Source organism: Micropterus salmoides, unplaced genomic scaffold (genome assembly GCF_014851395.1).
Source record: "Micropterus salmoides isolate LMB-PRFRI ecotype aquatic unplaced genomic scaffold, ASM1485139v1 Ms_hic_scaffold_7, whole genome shotgun sequence".
Lineage (NCBI taxonomy): Eukaryota > Metazoa > Chordata > Actinopteri > Centrarchiformes > Centrarchidae > Micropterus > Micropterus salmoides.
In genome coordinates this window covers 13,499,892-13,520,906 of record NW_024044459.1, presented here as the reverse complement: position 1 = coordinate 13,520,906, position 21,015 = coordinate 13,499,892, and the positions used below count along the sequence as shown (strand labels likewise).

Below are 21,015 nucleotides of genomic sequence, written 5' to 3'. Positions count from 1 at the left end.
CCACAGGGAAAATCAGGGAAATAAAAATTCCAGTGACTTTGACAGTGACAGTTGCACATGTAGCACTTTAATGCATACGATGTGTATTTATGTGCCCTTCTGGGTCACAAAGACCTCATGAAGAAATAACTGGTTATTTTACATTATTACCTCACGTTATGAATGATGATGTAGAGACAGGACGAAGAGGAGGCGTCTTGACCAGTAATGATTCAGGGCCTTATTACTGTGGGATTGCTGTCACACACTTTGTAATGGACTTGAAACTGACCAAAGCACACAGAGTAAAAGCACAGCCTGTTAGCAGCTTTTGACCTATTAATCAGGGAAAATTGTTTGGTCCGCACCAGAGTTTGATTAGCCCAAATTAAATGTGTGAAAGCAAAACTCCCAACAAATCTCAGAGTGGCAGGGGTCCTATTAAGGTGGTGCTAAGGGGGTGGAATCAACGACGATGCATTACAAAAAGACATGCATGAAAAATCTCAATCAATCAATTACATTATATAAGAGCTTCTTACATTCAGTGATGGAAAGTAACTAAGTACACTTATTTAACTTCTGTACTTAAGTACAGTTTTGAGGTATATACTATAACTGCAGTTTCCTTTATTTCCAATTTCCAACTTAATTCCAGAAGAAAAGACAATACTTTTCTCTCCACTTCATTGTTTTGATTTTTTTTGTTTGTTTATTTGTTTTATCTAGTTACTTTAAAGATCACAAATTCACACAAGACATCAATTAATTTTTTTTTGTTATAGATTAAACTACCGATCAGTCTATAAAGTAGTTACATTTAGCTCCACAATGGCCTCATACTAATAATCCAGTAATATATAATTAAAAAATTAGGGGTGTGACGAGACCCACGAGACGAGAGACGAGATTGGGTTCCCGAGATCAGGACGAGACAGGATTTTAACACTATATTTAAGAAATCTTCAGTGCTGAATTATATGAAAATTTTGAGCATAAACTGTTAATTTCCTGCATTCTGGTGAATGTTTCTGCACCAATTTATGGTGGAAATATTTTTATTTATGTAAAGGGAAACACAAATTTCATGTGGCAGGTGACAATTTAAAATCTAAAAATATACAGAATTAGTGCTGGGCAACAACTAAAATTTTTAATCGCATTAATCGTATTGTTATGCACAAAATTGAATAATGAATTCTAAAGTAGTGCATTGTGCACTTTTAATTTAAATGTAATGCTGTTTGTGAGTTTCCAGAATTTATTACTGTTTACTAAATAGTTATCAGGACATCAACAGGAGGGAATTCGCATGGTAGAGCATCCCTGCAAAACTAGATGTAGGCCTATCAGGTCAAGTTATGTAGCCAGTAATTTTAATTTAAGTTAAATAGGCTACTACTGTGTAGCACACAAGCCGTTGCCATGGTTACAGCGAAAGTCAGCCGCAGTCATCTCAAACATGTGTTATCAGTTATACATTTGTTTTTCACTGCGTGAGAAAATTAATGTGTGGTGTGATAGCATGTGAAAAATCTCAATTGCGTGAGACAGACAGCTATTGACATGAGGAGAAATCAACACATTTTAATCTCGCGATATCTCGTGGCACAAGATGTCGTCACACCCGTAATAATAATTATGACACCCACAACAGCCAGTTTTCTGTACTATTAGTATTATGTGTTCTACTTTTGATAATGCAGTTAATTTTGCAGAAAATACTGTAGTACTTTTACTTATGTAAGATTTTGAACGCAGAGAGTATTTTTACACTGTGGTATTGCTACTTTTAAAAAAGAAAACTACAGGAATACTTCTTCCACTCCTACTTGCTAACAATAGCCTTATTCAAAACAGAGTCCCTTTCTAACAGATTGAATCCCACACAGTGAACATGTATACATTTTTCCTTTGTGACCTGGCAACTTTTACTATTTATTTTGAGCATGGTGTTCTGATCATAGACAAGCAGACAAAGCCTGCCAGGAGCAACTGATGACATCTTTTTAGCAAAATTTCTTATTACAGACTGAAAAATTCATATCTTGTGGAAGAGATGTTTTGTTTTGACTGTACTTAAGTCATACAACATAGCAAGCTAAATAAACAGCAAGAACATCTGTAGTGAAGCAGTTCTGAGCCGAAACAATCGGTCTGATTAAAAATGATGGTAGAGCAAGTTCCAGGCTCACAGTGGGTGACGTGATGCTTGAAGACTTAAGGATGATACATTTGGATGGCCCTATTCCAAACATACACCTACAAAATGACTGCTAGAAATTAGACAGTGCTGGCCTACATCAGTGGATACCAAAGTAGAAACTAGTGGAGGAGGGACTTTAAAGTCACCTCTGAATGCAGAAAACCGTACAGCAGCTGCCCACGGCTGCTAACGCTCTGCCCAACAAGGCGACTGCTCAGTCCACACAGAGAAGCACACATTTACCCTTAATCTGTTGACTTCTTACTGTATATCATATTCTTGCCATTTTTATTTGTTTATGGAGTAATGGCAACAATACAGCATGACATGGCATAGGCCTATATAAAGTAACTGGTTCTCATTCAGTGCAAATGAAAAAGGGGGGATGGGTGTTAGAGAGACAGAGGGCCAGAAAGATAGAAAACTTTCGAGGATACTTTTCAATCTATCTATTATCACACTTTATCGTTCTCAAAAAGATATCACATTGTGAACTAATCCTAAATTAATTTTTAGCCATATTGGATGGTTTACAAGAAATTAGGCTCAGACATTCGTGTCTCCCTCATGATGAAATGTTATCACTATGGTGATCCTCTGATCTGATCAAATACTTTGAATTTATGACCAAACACCTGAAAAACTACTTACATTCCCATCAGCCTCAGCTGTTCTTTGTTTTTAGTGCTAATTAATAAATGTTAGATTGCAAACACAATAAACTAAAATAACATAGGCAACATTATACCTGCTAAACATAAGTAAGTTAGCATTGGCATTGTGAACAAGTTAGCACACTGAAATTAGTATATCACTCAAAGCACAACTGTGCTTAGATGCGGCCTCCCTCTTATACTATCTTAGTCTAGCTTGGATTTAGACTTTTACAGTTGTTTGTTTGAACCAGTAGTAGGCAGAGATAACTGCAAGACAAAAAGAAGCTAAAGCAGGGGTGTCAAACATGTCTAAGAAGTTTTGTTAAATCAGCTCACAAATGTATTACTTTGTTATTTGTATTGTTACTGTTTGTCTAGCACAGTTGCCTTTCTATTTTACATTCAACATTTAGCAAGCTGTAGCTAACTGTGCAACTTGTCAACTAGTTAACCAGTTAAATGGTCGGCCGATTTATCGGGCCGATATCTGGAATGTTGAGATAATCAGCATTGACTGACCTACACTCACAAGGCTGATATATCATCCTAAATGACCGCACATCTAATCTGAAATCATTGCTGGCTAGGGTTATATATATATTGTTATGCTGTAGAGATTATTGCAGTTGAATGACGTCACTTCTGACAAACTGCACCCCGTTGTCCCATAAACACCAGTCACGTTCAGAAATCTATAGCATGACCCAATGTGTTTTATATAATAATATATTAATATATTCCATCTAAAACAGCATGTTACTGGCTGAAATAATAATGATAATATATTCTGCATGGAACAATGGAATTATACATGACTTTTCTTGTTGTTTCTCTGTTTTAATCCCGGCATTATATAACGGCCATAGGTTCCCCCGCTCTCTAAATATCGGCACCGGCCGTTAAAAAAACCCATAATGTTCGACCACTATTAGCAACATAAAAACTTCTGCTATGACCAACAGAGCTCTGATGTACTGCAATGCACCAGACACCACAATACAATAAAATGCAACAACAGTTCACCTGTGGCCTGAACTATGAAGCAAGGTAACTGGCTTATCCAGGTAACTTCAGGAGTAACTTTGTGACGTCGGGTGTAACTTCCCAAATAACCCGTACTACACAAGGTGGATAGGTGTTACCTGAGGTCTGTTGCCATGGCAATTTATGCTGCATCTCTAAACTGCTCCGAGCAGGTTTTGTTTGTGGTCAACTCGAGGTTACCCTGTATATGTGGGATGCACACCACATCTGTACTCAGTGTTAAAGATGAGAAGTTGGATATTAATACATACCACTTGAAAAAATATTTTTAGATTTCATCCTGACTTGTTCCACTGAGGTTGCAGCTGAAATGAAGTTATTCTTAACACAACAACATTACGTTCATACTGCAAACCATGCAGCCTCTGCACTGAAAAAAATGTTATGTGACTTTACTTAATTTTATTATGTCAAGTGGTTGCACGAAATAAATTGATCTAATTCCAGATATATTTTTTAAGTTGAGTGTACTTATATTTTTTAAGTTGAATGTACGTATATTTTGTAAATTGGTTGTAATTATATTTTATAAGTTGAGTGTATTAATCTCTTTCAGTAATTTCAGATCAATTATATTTATAATTTTGGCTAAATTATTTTGAGTAGAATTTACTAATTTTTTTTTAAAGTTTAATCCAATAGTTTTTTTAAATCTCTTATTAATCTCTTTATCCAACTCTTTATTTTCCTGGTCCAAGATATAGAACACCATTTTTGCTCTCTCAAACAAGACTGCCAGTAACGTAACTCAGTAGTCACCATTCCTCAAATTGCTTTCTTATAACAAAATGCCTTAGTATCTTCCATTAAAACAAGCACCTATTTCTAGGATTGCAGTATTCATTTCGAGTAAATATTCCAAAACATCCCTAGTACAGCTTTAAATGTTCACAACAGTAGCTGTATACATATATCCGCACACATTACTACAGTCCACCACTCACTTTTAATATCTTCTACAGCTGCATTTCACATCATATTAAATTTGCTTTATCACTAAACACCACCCTAAACACACAATGACAATGCAGCTTAAAAGGGTTCACAATAGCAGCTGAAGAAAACCTACAGTCCAGCATTGATTTTGTTCTTTAGTCAAAGGACTTTGGAGGAAAGCCTTTTATCACCCATTTGCAAGAGCACAACATATACAAATAACAAAATACCCCAGTACTATACAGAACATGTGATTTTAGGGAGGCGATATTAATTAGGCTAAATAACGGGACAGTTTCTGAGATGTAGCCCATCTGTAGGCTATAACTGAATTATCCTAACTGTTTTCACACATTTAGATTATTATTATTAGACTATTTTACATGTCCAAAAAATATGGAAGCTAGGGTGGGAGTTAATAGCCAAGAAAAAAATCCAAGATGAAAGTGGCAAATTTACAAGAACAAAAATCACAAATTCCCTGAAATTAAAGTCACAAAAAATCCAAATCACTCTGGTGTTTCCTTTGAATAGCCTGCACCCAAGTCTCTAAGGTGCATGATAATATAGTGTTGTGGGCTAAACTCACTGCTAAATTCGATTGTGAAGTCTAATATAATTTTCCACTGCATGCATAATACACGGCAGAAGTGTGTGTGTGTGTGTGTGTGTGTGATGTTGCGGTCTTGCAAAGGGAAGTGATGTGGTTCCTTGCAAACAAAACCCACTATTTTTTGGAGAGTTTCTCTCATAAATGTATGAATACAATGTCAGACAATATATTCAAGTTTTTAACTTGTAGATTTTTGATAATCAGTTTCTCGTAAATCTACTACAAATTCTTTCCCCCTCTCCCCTGGCTCCAAATCTTTTATTACAATAGACAGAATGTGCAGTTGTACCTTTACATCTTAATGATATTATCATATGATATATAAAAGAAGAGGCCATAAAATACATAATAGAGAATTAGCCTACAATAAGACCACTGTGAAGATAATTACAAATTTACTCAATGCCATGCCAACAAACCTCCCTGCCTTTGTCGGCTGCCATGGTTTTAGATTTGACGTGTCCTTAAATTCCTCATATCCTGACACTATCAACATGCATTCTTCTGGGGAAAATACGGAGCCTGCGCCATTGCGAAAAAAACTCTTGTCTGCACGACCGAACACAGCCCATTTATGCGAACGCGCACCAACTCTAATTAACTTAACACTGACTCAACTAACCAACATCTTATTCACCGTCGTAGTACCGTTTAACACCACTGTGGGCAGTCAGAGTTTGTCAACCCTGAATTTGCTTGTTAACCCTGTTAACTTTGAGTAGGCTGAACTCCCTTCGTAGTACAGGCCACTGTTCACCACATCTACTTTCAAGTAAGTTGGACAATTTATATTCTTTATGGAGTTTAATATGACTTCTCCCCATCTCCTCTGCAAGGAAAAAGCCGCTGATAAGAAATACAATCTCAAGTGGCAATAGGCCTTACAGAGAGAACAATATTACAGGTGCAACGGAGAGGAAAGAGAGTGTATAGTTGAAATTTATTGTTAGAATAGTTTATTTACAATCGAGCAGTCAAGAACCCTCCCTCTGTGAGAATTATGTGGCCAGTGGCTCCCAGGTAAAAAGAGTTTAATGTCCCTGACCTAGCATGTAAAACCAACTTCTAAGCAGCATTGCCATCCAAAAGCTCCAGGCGGAGCAGATTTGGCGAGGCATACTTGTGGCGAAAACCAGATGGGAATGAACATACTGTACTGTGGGCAGTTGCACAAGCATGAGTTGCTAGGGCTAACAGGCTAACAATAGCATGCCTCAAAAGCTGAAAATGATCCCTGTTTCTAACACTTAAGTATCTTTACCTTCTGTCTCCACCCTTGCACAGACTGCGAGACTTGCAGAAAACCTCCAATAATGCTGCTTATACTTTTTCACTATCACGTTACTAAAACACAAAAAGTCAAGTCTGTCCTGTGTCCTAAACTACATGGACATTGGTGAGTCTCTAAAGTGGAGGTCAGACCTAGATCCATGTTGCACATCAAAGAGATAAAAGTAACAGTAAAAGTGTTATTTTAGTGCAATTAAAATAACTTAGAAGACAAATACTCCTAAATTTATAAGGGAAGGAAAAGTTAAGTTAAGAAATTTATTAGTCAAAAAATCTGGAGACAGTTTCTAATGTGCTTTCTGATACTGCCTCTAGACTAAGCTGGCTAACATAAACATTTTACTTACAGGTCTTTAAGGGATCTTTTTGTGTTGGTGCCTGTCAAAAAGACCTATTTACATCCATTTAAATGTTATGTCAAACAATTCAACCTGAAAAAGTCCAAGCGGGTGGGAGTACTACTGTAACTACAACATTTTTAAACCAGTATATTTCCTATAAGGGTAGAGTGTTCCTTTAAGCAGACGTAGATGAGCCTATGTTGTGCTATTCCCATTTGAGGCATGAACTAAATTGCCCTCTTTGCAACTGCTACACTTACAGTTAGTCCAGATAAACTGGAGCACTTAATGAATGTACAGCAGACGACAACTTCCACACCAGCTTTATCTGATCTGTTAGTCCTGTACTTTCCTACATTATAAATGTCCAGCATTCTCTTTAAGCTTATTCAAGAGCATAATAAATGGTCTCTCAGCAAAGGCTGGTGTAATTTGTGAATTTCACTCCAGTTCTGATAAAGGCACAACTAAAAGAGAAACATAACTTAAATATATACACTTTTATTTGTATATATTACTTTAGTAAAACAGCAATTCATCAACTTTTAGTAGCCACATTTAGCCTACTGAGCTGTAGCACACTGTGGTTACTGACAATTTATCAACTAAACTGGTTTGTAGGTGAAAATAAAGGCATTGCATGTGTATAGGCATTCTCAGTGTACTGACGTACAATATATACAGTAGGTGCTAGATCTTTTTTTTTTTTTTGACTATTCACTGACAGCATATTCATAAACTTGAAGGGGCCACAAACTCCAGAAAAAAATCTGTGAGTTTTTCATATTTTGTAAATGCAGCATTCAGTCACATAAGACAGTGTAGTTCTACAATCCTTCAACAGGCACATAAGAGGAAGTGCAAGGAAGCCATCACAGTGTAGTTGCCCCCCAAAGTTTAATGACAAGGGAACACAATGGTTTTGGACATCGGTGATTGCCCACAGACCAAAAAGAATCAAACAAAGAAACCATATCAAAGCAGACTCATATTAGAATGGTACTCCAATAATTTAGTAGTGCACTTCCATAAAGCTGGGGAACTCACAAGAGACACATTAAACAAAAAATGCTGAAGCATCAGAGGCCAAGCTATCGTCACTCTTTGACCTACACTTCCCATAAAGCAACTCAATCACGTTTACTGTATCAGGTTCGCGTTAACCAAATATTCTCAGTCATTGAATCAGTTTTTTAATAAGGATGGAAAATTCTGAAGACCATCCATCATTTTGACAGATTAAGACAAAGGGTGATCTCCTGTGATTTAAAGTAATCAACATGCAACACTGTCTATAACCATATGTAGACCACCTGTGGTAGAACCCCCTATCCAGTAGCTGTTGTCTATAGTAGTCTTGTCTTTGGTCTCACATGCATGACCGTGTTGTCTAGCTGGCGTTAGCCATCGCACTGGTTTGGCTATATCACTACATAGTCTAGTTATCGCAAAATGTCACACCAGCTGAATGTCCAAAGTTTCTTCAGAAAGCCCAATAATTGATATGTGATTGACAAACGAGGTTAAAAAAAGCGGACTTGTTACAGTTGAGGGTGAAGTACAAGCAAGTAATACTGATAACGTTTATCAGCCAATGGCAGCTAATGTTACAGGGAAAGCAAGTGGCAGCAAGGATGTTAAGAACATTAATTTGCTTTGTGTGGTGACATAAAAATTGTCTCAACTGTTCATCTTTCTTATCTGTAAGTTCTGTATATTAAATGTTATTGTGATCAAATGCTATTAAATAGGCTGTATGTCTCATTATCATAAAAAACATTCTAAATAAAATGCTGGGTAATAATAGATTATGATGGAATTTTTACGACCCTTTTCCCGACAAGAAAGTCTAACACCACTGTACACTACCTGCTCAGCACCAAACAGCAGACAGACACAGTCAGCAACAATCTGGTGAACACAGTGGAGCATTAACAGCTAACGAGCCAGATATTTCCCTTCTGGGGTTGGCAGAGACCAAAAACAGAGCTAAAAGTGGGTGTGAATATTGTGTGAATATTGGAGTTACATGTGCCAGGTGGCCAGAAACGTGACTCAAATTGAATGATAATGTTGCTCTATAACTTCTGAATGTGTAAATAAGAAACATCTTGCTTTCCCACATCACCTTAAAAGGTGATAATATGTCAGACAGACAATGTGACAGTCATGCCCACGCTATGCAGAAATCAGCCAGGTGTGCAGAAGTGTCAAAATAAGGTTAGAATTTCTCTCTCAAGCCCTTATTCTAATTCAACAAATACTGCTTTTTGTGGGTGCATTTAAGGAGAGACTTTCCCCCTTATTCCCATTTGTACAAGATCAGGAAGGCATGCGGTTTGATGACATTCAGAGCAGGTACAAATCAAGTCCCTTCAGATGTGGTTGAACAACACCTAGTGTAATCTGGTTTGCTTCAAGTACAATGAACCCTTTGACCCTCGTCACAGCCTCTGATCTTCTGACTCTGAGCAGAAAAACACCTTTGAAACAACAACAAACAAACAAGCTGATGATACACTTGTTCAGATAAACATTGTTAAGCCTTTACCCATCTCATGTACTTAAATATGAATGAATAGAACTTTTTTTGACCTGCCCTCGTTTCCATTATATGAAATACATAACTGGATCACATGTGCTCTGTAGCGTGTCTGCATCTCTGTGAAAGCCTAAAAAAAAGATCATACCAGTGTATCCAAGGGATACCGCCAACAATGCTTAATCATATTAATGGAAACCAGTATTAACACTTCATCCAGTTAATGATATAGGCTGCTATTATTGGTAAAGGTTTTTGCTAAAGCAGGGTCAGTGCTCAACGCCTCTAAGAGATTGTGTCTGAGGCACAAGCTGGGTCCTCTACTGTAGGTTATTAACAGAGATGGAAAATAGAGATGTCGTAGAGGAATCTCCCATGCAAGCACACAACACTCAATAAAGATCAGGACAGGTTAATGAGGAAGGATTTGCGTGCGGCTGACGTCATTGTGCTCCTGATCAAAATCCCTGGTGGACAACTCATTTGTCGTTGAGGACTGACATCCAGAAAGGCCCTGCAACTCAGAGTATTTGAGAAAGATTACACGGTTCTCAGGAGTAACTCCTTTGTTGCACTTGCGAATTAACTGTTGAGTGTGTTTTCCTTTGTCCTCATTCATTTGTAATACTTGTGTCTTTCTGTTGAGCCTTTCTTTTGGAAATTTTTTAATTTAATTTCTCACAAAATGTTATAATACAAACAATTTAAAAAAAGACAGATATGCAGCCATATCTGTACTGGTTCCCAGGTATTGATAAAATGTGTTTTCCAAAGGGATTCTAGCCTAAATTTAACAACAGAAGAATTGCAGCCCACAAAGAGTACATGACTACCAAAATATCTCCCTCTGACATGAATACATGTCAGTGTTTCTATTATTTTGTTTCAAACTGTGGCCAATGACTGTATTTTTCAAGCACTGTGAATGTCCCAGCAGCATATCAAAAACAAAATAATTTCTTTCTTCTTTTCACACAACTTTATTGTGAAGAGTGCTACAGCATGGTTAAATCAGCATTTATCCAAAACTTCAACACAGAGATAAATCTTGTTGTTGCAGCTGAACAAGTGAAGTTTTGCTACATTGCTCACTGTCACTGCTTCATTTAAAGCTTAAGGAAGTCTGCACCAACTCTAAGTCATCACTATGGCTTTCTATGCAGTTATAAAGAGAGAGAGAGAGAGAGAGAGAGAGAGAGAGAGAGAGAGAGTAACCATAGATGGGACATACATTGGGACATTATTAGTCCCTCAGACTGAGATGTGAAATTTGACACTCAATTTAGAACTGCAGCAATCAATATTCTTATATTAGTCAAATGACTATGTGCAATATGAAAAGCCCACAAAGTCAGTTCTCATCAACCACATTTCCAGCTGCAGTATCTGTTTTCAGCAAAACAGCATTGGTAAACCCCCATGTGTACTACCTGCATAGCACCAAAGAACAGAGAGGCAATATAGCAACTAGCTGGTGAATATAATGAAGCTAAAGAACCATATGTTTTTCACGGGAGTTGATGGAGACCATAACAAAACTAAAGGATTCATCAAGAGGTGAGAAAATCTGCTGATGCAACTTTTACTTTAGGCAGAGTGATGGAGCTCTCGAAAGAATTCATAAGATGGATCTGACTTTGGTTACTCTGTAGAAAGTCATGAACGCATTTAAGGTATTAAGTGACATAAATATGTTATGGAAATTTTACTGCAGTGCACAGTGTCACTTTGAAGAACTACAGCATGTACACAAAGTGAAGCCAGATGTTCCCGTATTGTGGTGTATGACAAAGACGATAATTTCCCCAGTGCATTATATTCCTGTATTCAATTCAATAGATCACCTATAAACAGATAAATAACGTATGAATGATTTGGAACCTGTATTCACTACATTATCGTATCTTCTCTTTTATTGGCACATTGCCACCTTGCGTTGCTGCCCTCTGCAGTCACCAGAAACGTGTTTCCCATCACCCCTCAGGCTCGTGGCATGCCCGTCTGGTAAAACAAGTGATTCAAACAATACTGCCACAATAAAACACTGTACAGCAGCAATGATGGTCAAAAATCTCTGCAAGGCCCCTTTAACCACATAGGTGACTGCAAATGTTCATGTTTGTATTTGCCATCACTTTTTAAAGGAAACTATCTTCTAATGTGCACCACTGATGTAGATATTAATAAAAACCCTTGTCTTTTTTATTCCACACTTAATGTAACGTTCCACAATATTGCAAAGGAAGGCTATAACATATAGCATATACATTTAGGATGAGAAAAAAGTACCCTCCCCTGCTCTACGTTGGACCAAAACTAAAGTTACAACACCCTTTTTCTGCCCCCCTTAAACCACCGTGTAATTTCCGTATAGTCCCGTAGTCACACAGCGGTTTGTGGTATAGATGTGATACCTGGTACAGATATATGAAAATGCTGTTTATTTATGCTTTAAGATTGCCAATTTATATTTTCTAATAAAGAAAGAAAAACTAAACATATTAGTTACGTATATGTACTTTTGCTAGGGATTCATCCAAAATGGTCATAAACAATCAGTCAAATCTAGGTTTTAAACAATCAAGTCATATTTGAGATATGACATATATTTCAAGACTATATTAATATGTTGGCAAATAAAAAGAATACTTCTGTAATGCTTATGACAAATAATCCAGTACCCACAATGCTTTGCAACGCACTCAGGGAACATAGTGAACATTTATCTTCACACTGTGGCCTGCTCATTGCTGGCAGCACATTTGGACTTAATATTACGGTAGTTTTCTCTCCTCTTGGACTACATTACCGTCCCCTGTCTGTGCAGCACTTATACACTTCACATAATATCCCAGTCATAGCATTAATATATACTAACTTACATGTTTATATGTTGTTTATATATTTTAAAATATGAAGCCTCATTTTCCTGTGGAGTTGGGATTAGTTTGTGGCAGTCACAAAGTGTGCCTTTACTTTAGCCCTTTATGATATTTTTATGTAATATCTATCCCCACTGGGACTTAAAGTGTGTTGATGGTACACACAGATAGGCCTACTCAGTGGTGAGTTTATGGCGACCTTATCGCACTTAATGGTATTTGTTTTAATCTCATGAGGCATCACCATAACATTCTCATAGGTCCTCACTCAGTATTGAGTTTTCAGTGACCTTATCGCACTTTAAGGCATTTTTATGTCCCATAACAGCCTCTCACTGATGGTGGTGGTGGTGGGGTGTTCGACTGGTTTTAAGTGGACTCCAAACTGACAGTCTAGATATCTCAAACACAGCACCGGGATATTATGGCCATTACGTAACGCAATTTACGGAATACCCCACGGGCCAATTAAACGGATAACGATATTTTGTAGGCCTAACAATTTCAGTAATCTGCTCGCCTTGCATAACAGAAGGGCCTGGATGCGCTGCAAGGACAGATGCGCAGGCTGGCATATTGGTAATGGATTGTAAACACAGGCTGCCTATAGGCCTCGGCTGCCTCAGATATTATTCTGATGGAGAAGAGCCACCTTCTCTCCCCGCCACCTGCAGAATGCGCAAGTCTATAACAGCCCACTGCAGCCCCGTAGCCTCTTGATTTATTGCACTGCACAACACAGACAGCAGTGGGCTTTAGCAGAAAACCTTTGCATATGCAATGACAACACCGACAGCAGAAAAACAGTTTGTCGTTGAAAAGGCACAGAATATGCATAGTGGCCTAGAATAAATAACAGACGGTGACAGCCCTCCGTATTGATTTAGATCAAGATGCACGGCACAAATTCAGTCATTCCACTCAAAGGGTGCTTACCTCCAGCGTTCGTATCTCTTTTTGTGTCAAGTCGTTGGATGTGGCACATTTGGTCCGTAAACCCTCCAAACTAGAAATGCTTATGTCTATCATATTTTGCACCAACTCGCACTGCTGCAAGGCTTTCTGCAAACTAAGATGCTGCTCTTCGCTTTTTGTCATCTCCTCGTTCATAGTTTTGCGAGCAGTGGTCTTATTTTCCCTTTGCACTTCAAAAAAAAAATAAAAACAACAACAACAACAAAATAAGAATAGCCTAGAACATAAACGTGGAAGAGCCCACGGAACAGAGCAACCTGCAAAACGCCATGAAACGAGATGTTGTAGGTTTACAGACGGGGTTTGAGCCGTGAGAGAGTCGACTCCATTGCAACAACAGTCCTCGTAGTTCCTGCTGTTTCATCCAGGTGTCTCTGGTTGTAGGCTAAATCAAACACAATATGAAGATACCGAGCGGGACTACACGGTTTGCCACAGCATCCATTGAGTGCCCCTTCGCTTCAAATGGATGGGGTTTTTTTAAAGAGAGAGAAGCTGTTCAGTGCATCATAAGCAGACGTATCGGGAGAAAGCCTGGTGGTTTTAAAGGTGCTGATGTGTGGATTGGATGCAGGTACTCCTTGTCTCCCTTGGCAGCAGCTGCATCCCGGTTCGCTCCCACCACACCGACATGTTTCCCGTCAATCAAACTCACAGCAACAGCATCGCATCGCCCAGGCGCCGCTGTGAGGGGCCGCTCTCGCGAGATTAAGAGACAGTGGGCTCGCAGATCCAACCAGTCTCCAGGCCTGGATGAGGAACAAAACTGACACTTACTTTTCACATGTTTTTACCACACACGGAGATGTGTGCACTCCCATACAGGGCACCTACACATACATAGTCTTCACTCATCTACAGCCTGCACATTATAGCTAGCTATGTGGTTTTTAATAGGCCTTATGACTTTACAGTAATTTTGTTATAGGCCTACTTTTCATTTTTCAAATTTTTTGACAAAATATTTAAACCTTAAAGATCTCATCATATCTGAATGAAGTTTAAATAGGATGTTTAAGAGATCACAAATATATTTCTGTTACACAAAATTATGTTTTTTATGTTTTGACATTAATCTAAATGTTGCTTTTTTCATTTGAAATACCCACTTTCACAACTTCAGGCTTCAAATTAAACAATCTGAGTAGGAAAAATCACTCCTTGGTTAGCAAATCATGTAATTAATGTGTGATAAGGCATCAAGACACTGCTTTATTGTAAGGTTGGCAACTACTAAGGTATTGGGTGGAATAATAATGCAAATGCCAGCTTAACATGTTCTCCGAAAAATATGCATGTACATCACTTATAAAAATAAGCATCTATGAATGTCATCACAGTATTGTTAGAAGAAAAGTTTTTCTATATAACTGAATATGCATTTATAAGTCAGTGGAGAAAATGTTTGTGCAACTCTGCCTTTCTCCTCTCATCTCAAAGCAAAATAAGGTTTAAATGATATGAAGATTATTACAGAATTGCATGCAGGACCCGCTGTATGTCAAATAGACACTTAGACACTGGACAGTTAACTCAAGCCCTCAGATCAAGTTTTTTTTGAGTCCCTTGTATCTTAAACAGACATTTTCACATGATTCCAAATCAAGAATTGCAATACAAAAAAGGTACTATTTATGGAGTTAATAGAGTTAAGTTAATTTTATAGTGGAGTGAATGGGCTTTATTTTCTTAAATTTGAGTAAAATCATGATGAGTGTGTGTAGAATTTTAAGGTAAAGACAAGTCTATAGACTTTTAACTTTTTTTGTTGGATCAGTAGCCTACCATAACTAACTGATCATAACAGTGATGAAAAGGACTTTATGAATCCCAGAAAAATTTGCTCTCCGGGAGATCTACAGGAGTTCACAGCAATATCTTCTCTAATGAGGCAAGGGACGACACAGGGGGAAATTTATACTACAATTTCTCTGTCACCTGCAGAGGCTTCAGCTGAGATGACAGGCTGCTATAGAGAGAGACAGATAGAGAGAGACAGATAGAGAGAGACAGGACGGCATATTGAGCTGACTCTTGTTTTAATCATTTTAATTTTAACAGCATTGTATCAAATATTTTCAAATATACATTTATTCCAGAAATGTATAGATCACAATAGTTGCGCATGCATTATGCTTTTTGTAAAGTAGCATCTTGACGTTCTTCCACACACTTTTTACAGCGGCCGGTCACGTCACCCATACCCGGCCCATAGGAGCCCACAAAGTGATCCGATTGGTTGTACGTCGTGACGTTTACGTACGTTTTGTCGTGGAGAGCGCCAAACACGGCCACCAACATCAAACTGTGAAAATAAAGTATTTAACCCCGGTTGGAGCTAAATTCACAGTTTATGAACACATGGCTTCCACAAGTAAAGCACCGTTACAGACTAGAAACTTGCCATGGTGAGTTGAAATATGTTCTTTAACACAGATACCTAAGAGTAGTTCGTGCTAGCTAGCTAATTGTTAACCTGCCTACTAGGGATTCAAGCTAGCAGCTCGACACATTATGAAGATTTCTGTCGACTAAGTTATCTAGTATTTACAAATAGCTCTGGTAGTCGTCGTACTTGTAAAACGAATATTTTACAAGCAGCCATATGAGTTTCTCTTTAATTCGGCATATATAACGTTAAATGCTTCAAGAATCGCTGTGTTGTCAGTTGAAACAAATGGCTCGTCGGAAATGCTGCAGCCTCAACTGTGAAGCTATCGTAAAGTTGACATATTCTTTGACACATATACTTGCCGAGTTGAACAGTGTCAGCCAACAATTTGAAGTCTCTTAACGTTGACAAGTGTGCATTGCATATGCAGAGAATTATACTTTTAGTCTCTAACATGCTGCTAATCTGTGATGCTGGTTTGAGATCCTTGTAACGTCAACATGTGCTTGTACAGTAACAACTCGCAAACTTTAGACATTCAGCAACAGGAAGTATTTATTACTGATTACAATGTACGATGTGTTTCTTCTTTCTCCATCTTCCAGGGTTGAAAAATACAGACCGCAGAAACTTGATGATCTGATCTCACACAAAGATATTCTAAGCACCAGTAAGTATGTGGACTGCCAGAATCATCATCCCTAAAGCCTCAGCACAACTGGGTTCATCAATTACACGTTAACTTACATGTATGGATAATAAATCTACTGCTTCATTTTTTATCACATTTATAGCACGAAGCCACCAAATAGTTAATACATATGAATTACAATTGTATAAGATGTCCGTGTAGGAATAACTTTCCCTGCTGTCTGTCAGTGTAGCTGACTCTTGTCTTTGTTTTCTTTTGTTTTTACTATAGTTGTACTGTAAGTGCCATTAATTATTAACCGTATGCAAGCAACAGGTTTCAAAGTTTCCCTCATGTTTTAAATTAATTGTACATTCAAAAGGAACACATCATATTCAGAATGTAAATATAACGTCCTTGTTTTTACTACTGTTTTCCATCTCTTCAGTCCAGAAGTTTATCAGTGAGGACAGGCTTCCCCATCTCTTGTTCTATGGCCCCCCTGGAACGGGCAAAACCTCCACCATCCTTGCTTGTGCCAGGCAGCTGTACAAGGACAAAGAGTTCAACTCCATGGTGTTGGAGGTACACTACCCCTCCCCATGCCAAGCTTTTGATTTATTGGGATGTGAGGGCTTCTGTTTCTCTTTGCGCCTGACATAATCAGTGGTTTAGAAAAGAGACACGACACCTTGTGGGTCTTTTGATATTGATTTTTTTTTGCAGCTAAATGCATCAGATGACAGAGGAATTGATGTTGTACGCGGCCCCGTTCTGAGTTTTGCCAGCACCAGGACCATCTTCAAGTAAGACTAAAACTCTACATCACATCACATACCTTCTTTAAGGATAATATGACACAGGGTGTTCCCCAGTTCATGTAAGGGTAAGAAAGCCTAGGGTCCCAGCCTTTGACTCACTAAGTTAACTCTGACGCAGTTGCCTTGATATGGCTAAACTCTGGTCCATTTCCTCTGCAATCCAAGGTCAAAATTAGATTATGACCTTTCTTCCTTAGCATGTGACTTGACTGACACACAGCGTGACTTAGGCTAACTTAGATACTCACTGTCTCATCATTTTGAACTAATATCCAGTAGAACCTTCACACATATATAGGGGGGTGTAGAAGAACCTTATTTGGACTCTTAGTGAATGTCAGTAGCTCTTGTAAGGATAAATACTCCCCATCAGGAAGACACCTTGAGATTTGGGTTCGGCTCCACTCTGTGTCCTCACTTTCTGCTGCTGTTGCCTTTCTCCTCAGCCGAGCTTCAATATCAGGACATCCCGAGTTTCCCGAAACCTTGTCTCATGAGTTGACGAGCTCACAAGAATTTCCATCACACTTTCAGAAATGTTCTTAAATCTCTTTTATCTGCAACCCATAAATTCAAGGGGTTTTATTTAAACTGCTGCCTTTCTGTCCGTCCCCCAGGAAAGGCTTCAAGTTGGTGATACTGGACGAGGCCGATGCCATGACCCAGGATGCCCAGAATGCACTGCGGCGAGGTAAGCCATCTGTTCGGCCGGGCGTAGCCCACTGTGAGCCACACGGCTCACTGAGCAGCCAGGCAATTTGGCTGCTGGTGAATTACATCGTATCTACTTGTACACCCTGATATTCATCTTAAAAACCATCTAAAGATTTGGTTTTAACTATTGATCGAGTTAAACAGGAATGTTGTGTCTTTGGGAAAATCATCTAACATAAACTTGTGTGATCATAGAGCGTGATGATGAACAATGTTGTTTTGTTCAGAGCAGGCCACACATACACTATTTTATATATATATATTATTATATATATATATTATATATATATATATATATATATATATATATATATATATATATATATATATATATATATATATATATATATATATATATATATATATATGTGTTTGTTTTTTTATTGTGGCTGCGTTTGTGATAGATTGCTAGTAAACTTGAACTGAAAGCTTAAGTTAATATTTTTTAATGACCACAATGTCTCACTTGATGAATTTGCTTTCATTACCGTCAGCTCAGTTTGTATCAGACAAATGCCGCACATAAACATTTACAAACATACAGTATGTGGTTTGTTTGTGAAGTAATGTGTGGATATTGACAGAAAGAATGTCACATGATGAATGTGTTTCTTACAGCAGCTGGAAAAAGAGGTTAAGTGAGTTGTATGAGAGAACTGTGGCATGTCAGAGCTGATCGTATTTCACTTCTGGGTTCTTATATGCAACGTACCTTTCACAGTTCTTAGTTACATTGATTCTAACTTGCGTCCATCCCCCCCCACCACCACTCTGTCTCAGTGATTGAGAAGTTTACAGAAAACACTCGATTCTGTCTGATCTGCAATTACCTGTCCAAGATCATCCCGGCCCTGCAGTCTCGCTGCACCAGGTTTCGCTTCGGCCCGCTGTCCCCAGACCAGATGATCCCTCGGCTGGAGCATGTAGTCCAGCAGGAGGGGTAAGTGTGTGTTTGTGTGTATGAAGGGGACTGTTGTGAAGGTTTTTAATTTATGGGATGACAGTTTGACAATACCTTTATGTTTAAATATGATGCATGTTTATACACATGTAGTAATACACAGTTTAGTTTAACATTAATCTGCCTGTTGATTGAGTGAATCTTTTTGTGGCAGTATTGACATAACTCCAGATGGAATGAAGGCCATTGTGACCTTATCATCAGGTGATATGAGAAGATCACTCAACATACTGCAGGTACGGCCAGAAGCTCATCCTGTCCTTGAAGTTTCAGTGTTTTCAATTCATACGGTGTTAAAATACATTATCCTCGTTTTTATATCATAGAAGAATGAACTGTATTAATTGCATTCCACCTCTGTGATTTCAGAGCACCAGTATGGCCTATGAGAAGGTCACAGAGGACACAGTGTACACCTGCACAGGTCACCCCCTCCGCTCAGACATAGCCAACATCCTCGACTGGTCGCTCAACAAAGACTTCACCACAGCGTACAACCGTATCCTTCACCTTGCCTTGTCCTTCAGGATATTTCACTGAGGAAGCTTTACTGTAGATTAATCTCTCTATATTTATGTTCTGTATTACCTAAAGCTAAACATCCTGATGTTGCTGTATATTCAGTGCATTTCTTTCTTGCAACTGATAACAGAAGCTAGCTGTAGCTAAATGATCAGTAAATCTGCCATGTTTAAAAAAACATTTGCAAATATAACCCGTGCTTCATGTTTTGCATGATTTAATAATAATAAAAATAAATATAAACTTTTCAAAATGTATAACAAGACGCCCAGTAACACCAGTTCAGTTTGTGTTCTTGCAACCCCTTAATGCCATCTTCACAGAAATCCTTCAGCTGAAGACTTTGAAGGGTTTGGCCCTGCATGATATCCTCACTGAGGTTCATTTGCTCATACACAGAGGTAAGGCCACTGCAGATGGCAAACCAGGTATTATGTTTTCCAATTCCCAACAATTACTTGACCTGTGGTTGGTATACACTTGTAGGTTAACTCTCACTGCTCTGGCATTAGCCGATATGTGTTGGTGATCTTTTGCGACTTCAAAGTCTTTCAGTAGTTTGATGAATATTTCTTTTCTTTTCCCTCCTTCAAGTTGACTTCCCTCCAGCTATTCGGATTGTTCTGCTCATCAAGCTGGCTGACGTCGAGTAAGTGAGATCACTCATGTGTCCGAATATGGAAAAGCTCACATTACAAAGTAACATTACATTAAGTAATTGTAAACAGTCACACATTAACATCATGAAAGCATCCAGATGTTGGGGAAATGTTGTTTCTGGACTTATCATACGTCATCTCCTCAGACACAGGGTCGCCTCAGGAACTGATGAGAAAATCCAGCTGAGCTCCATGGTTGCAGCTTTCCAGGCAGTGAGGGACCTCGTGGTCAGCGAGGCCTCCTAAATACAGTGACCGCTTTACACCACCACAACGAAATACAGTCTCCAGAATGCAAACCGCTTGTGGAGGCAAAACTTTTTCACCAATTCCCTGCTGACTACCATCACTTCTGTTTGTACCACAATTAAAACACAGCTACATCCAGATTTCAGGCGACACTTTGTCTTTCATTTCCTGCTCTGCCAGTTTGTCCAAAATGTTGTACACTAGGTCCTTTCTGGAAGTGTGTGTATAGGGTTCACCTGTTTATTTCCTCCCTATGGCTGTGGTGAACAATGATACCCTGAAGAGCTGAGAATGCCGTAGGTAGATTTTCTCAGATTCTAAATTTGTTTAATGAGTAAGCAGATGCCATTAAGAGTGCCCACGACTGCACGAGAGTTGGTGCACTGACACAAATGGTAGCAGCTATCTGAGTCACTCACATCTGCATACAAACTAAGCAACATAGAAGGCAATCCTTTCTAACTCAAGCACCAAAAAAGATCTATCCTGTGGGCACTTAAAATATGGACTTGGAAAACTATAAATTTAGTTAACCCTTTGAAGGACTTACTGTCACCAATTCATCCATTGAAAATATGAGGTAAACAAATACATACAACTGA

The 21,015-nt window shown here is 38.5% G+C and overlaps 2 protein-coding genes across 3 annotated transcripts in view; one reads left to right on the top strand and one right to left on the bottom strand.

The window, feature by feature from the left end:
- ksr2 (kinase suppressor of ras 2) overlaps positions 1 to 14,255 on the bottom strand; it is a 119,927-nt gene extending 105,672 nt beyond the window's left edge. For both annotated transcript variants that reach the window (XM_038704594.1, XM_038704595.1), the window contains exon 1: positions 13,426 to 14,255. In XM_038704594.1, coding sequence (XP_038560522.1) covers positions 13,426 to 13,599 — 174 coding nt within the window. In that variant the 5' untranslated portion in view covers positions 13,600 to 14,255. The remainder of the gene's footprint in view (positions 1 to 13,425) is intronic.
- Positions 14,256 to 15,720: 1,465 nt separating this feature from the next.
- On the top strand, positions 15,721 to 20,553 carry rfc5 (replication factor C (activator 1) 5). Its single transcript, XM_038703688.1, has 11 exons — positions 15,721 to 15,872; positions 16,462 to 16,526; positions 16,936 to 17,072; positions 17,214 to 17,293; positions 17,926 to 17,999; positions 18,803 to 18,962; positions 19,138 to 19,219; positions 19,353 to 19,482; positions 19,829 to 19,906; positions 20,100 to 20,154; positions 20,311 to 20,553. Exons 1-11 carry the CDS (start codon positions 15,826 to 15,828, stop codon positions 20,408 to 20,410), a joined length of 1,008 nt encoding a protein of 335 aa, XP_038559616.1. The 5' UTR covers positions 15,721 to 15,825; the 3' UTR covers positions 20,411 to 20,553.
- Positions 20,554 to 21,015: the final 462 nt, after the last annotated feature.